At 41.2% G+C, this 2,411-nt stretch overlaps 1 protein-coding gene across 2 annotated transcripts in view; it reads right to left on the reverse strand.

The window, feature by feature from the left end:
• Positions 1 to 696: 696 nt before the first annotated feature.
• Positions 697 to 2,411, reverse strand: part of LOC116687639 (acidic mammalian chitinase) — a 5,448-nt gene continuing 3,733 nt past the window's right edge. For both annotated transcript variants that reach the window (XM_032513182.1, XM_032513180.1), the window contains 3 exons: positions 2,236 to 2,352; positions 2,004 to 2,136; positions 697 to 1,016 (listed from right to left, as the gene is read on the reverse strand). In XM_032513182.1, the coding sequence (XP_032369073.1) occupies positions 766 to 1,016; positions 2,004 to 2,136; positions 2,236 to 2,352 (501 nt within the window). In that variant the 3' untranslated portion in view covers positions 697 to 765. The remainder of the gene's footprint in view (positions 1,017 to 2,003; positions 2,137 to 2,235; positions 2,353 to 2,411) is intronic.

Raw genomic sequence — 2,411 nt, forward strand, 5'->3', positions numbered from 1 at the left:
AAAATACAATTATGAACCTGAAAATGAGCATAATATGGGCGTTTTCAACACGTTGTGTGTGACAGCACTAAATGGCGAGATAATTTTCATAATCACGATGCACACCCATGTTGATAGCTGACTTTGCAATTCACTAAGATAGGGATAAAGGCAGCCTAGTATATTGCATCCTGCTCCTGGCACTCACAGGTACCTCTTGCTGATACGAAGTTAGCTCTGTGAGCCTTTTGCATTTTGCTACATCAGTCTCAAGAGATTTTGGCTCTTTTTTATTTTACTTTTTCCCATCCACCTTTCTCCTTAGGTTTTCTGCTTGCCATTTGATTTAAATTGATATCGGCAAGGCTGGAAAACGGTACATTTTTTGCCCTGACCCACTCCCGTTACAAATCTGTGTCTCCGGCCGGAGACCAATCACAAACACAAAGATTGTCAGTCCGTCTCTGGTGCTAAAACAATGACAGTCAGCACTGCAGTTAAATTGTGTATTAACATGTAGGTTTGTGGAACAAAGTACAGAGGAAGTAGAAGATTTATATGAATACACAGATGTGACTGGCCAGCACCCAACAATTTGTACCAAAGAATTGCAATGCAATCTGCAATCTATGTTACATCTATAAAAAAGACAATACATTGTATTTAAACACCACAAACAATTGATTCATTCAGGTAAATGACACAGTGGATGCAAGAGAACTTTAACACTCTGTTTAATGGTTAACTTTTGCATCAGGTGTAATACATAGTGTGTCCACTCATGTCTCAGGGCCAGACACAGCACTTGCAGCTGTCATCAAATACAGATCCAGTTCCGCATTGTCTGACGTGGGTGATGCCACCAGCACACATGTAGAAGCTGTTCTTGTCGTCTGGGTGAGGGTAGAGGCCGTCAGGTTTGCCGTTGCAGAAGCCGGTTCCCGGGGCGTGGGTGGTGGTAGTGGTGGTGGTGGTTGCAGGGGAGGTGGTGCTAGCACCAGGTTTGGGGGTGGTTGTAGGGGGAAGTGGGGGCAGCACTAAATGGTTAAAGGAAAAGAAGGTTTGAATTAGATAAATAATTATTGTTTATGTATAACTTGACTAAAACTTTAATCACAATACATTACACAGTACATAACTCAATTGACGTAGATTTTGAGTGAGGGCGGGAGGGGATGCAGCGGATATGTCCCCCCAATATTTAGAAGAGGTAGATTTTTCCCCCCTTAAAAAATATGAACGACAACCCACTCCCAAAAAGAGGTAGACATTTCGTTCAAGGGCTCAAACCATTTCTATATCCTTCTTATTATCATTGGTCTCTTCATTGCACTCATATCTCTACATTGTTTCTGTTTAGAGTATGTATATATTAGTGTGTCTATATTAGTGTGTATATATTGTTTGTTGGGTTGTTTGTTTTGAATGTGTTAGCACATTGTGAGCAACTATGCTCCAAAGGAAAATTCCTCGTATGTTTCTTCATACCTGGTCAATAAAGCTGATTCTGATTCTGATTCTCACTGGTATATCTAGCTTTCCCAAAGATTTCCGACCTTATAATGAACCATACTTCTTAATCTTGCAGATCACCTCTCGTTTCTTTCTCTTTTTCTTTGTGAAATGAAGTTACCTTCAAGTGCGGTAGAAAATGTCAAGATCTACAAACAATCGGACTGTAAACAGTAATTGTGTCTACTTGTGCTAAATTGGGGTGTAAAAAAACACAACAGGGCCTTGAAAAAGAATGATGTTCCACATTTTCTGAGAGTGGATCCCCAAACCCCCCAGTTACAATGTGTCCCCACCAATGTTGAAACAAAACCCACTCCTTTGCCTTGTTCTCACTACCAATGCTATAGGTCAGTGGCTCTCACTGTCAGAGACACTACGTGAGACTTTTTGCATCAGTAACCGACACCAAAGAAGCCCTAATTAGTCCTAACAGGATATAGCAGACATTACACTTTGTCTTGTGTTTGTCTGTAAAGGAAAACATCTGCATGAAAATACTTTGGACTTACCAATATTAAGAAGTTTGCGGAGATGACCCATTAGAGGGTGGTTGCCCTGTTCACAGAATCGCCCAGCAAAGTCATCCAAATCAAGGGCCCAGACAAAGGCACCTCCAAATTTGTGCTCCTGCAGGTAGCGCACCTATTGATGCAAAAATAAATATAAATTGGTTAAAATACTTTTCATATGCTGTGAAAGTGTTATATAAAATAAATGTGAGAGAGCTGACATGCCACTTACCTTGGTCTCATAGCTCTCCCTGGTGTCAAATCCCACCCACTCGTTGTTCTTGGTGGCATAGGGAACTTTCTGGTCGTCAATCCACTGAATGGTGGTGCCCTTCAGGAACGTGCAGATCTAGACCACAGACATAATGAAGTTTGATTAGCTTAGCAATGTGTACGTTTCACACAGGC

This window comes from Etheostoma spectabile, chromosome 4, assembly GCF_008692095.1.
Source record: "Etheostoma spectabile isolate EspeVRDwgs_2016 chromosome 4, UIUC_Espe_1.0, whole genome shotgun sequence".
Taxonomy (NCBI): domain Eukaryota; kingdom Metazoa; phylum Chordata; class Actinopteri; order Perciformes; family Percidae; genus Etheostoma; species Etheostoma spectabile.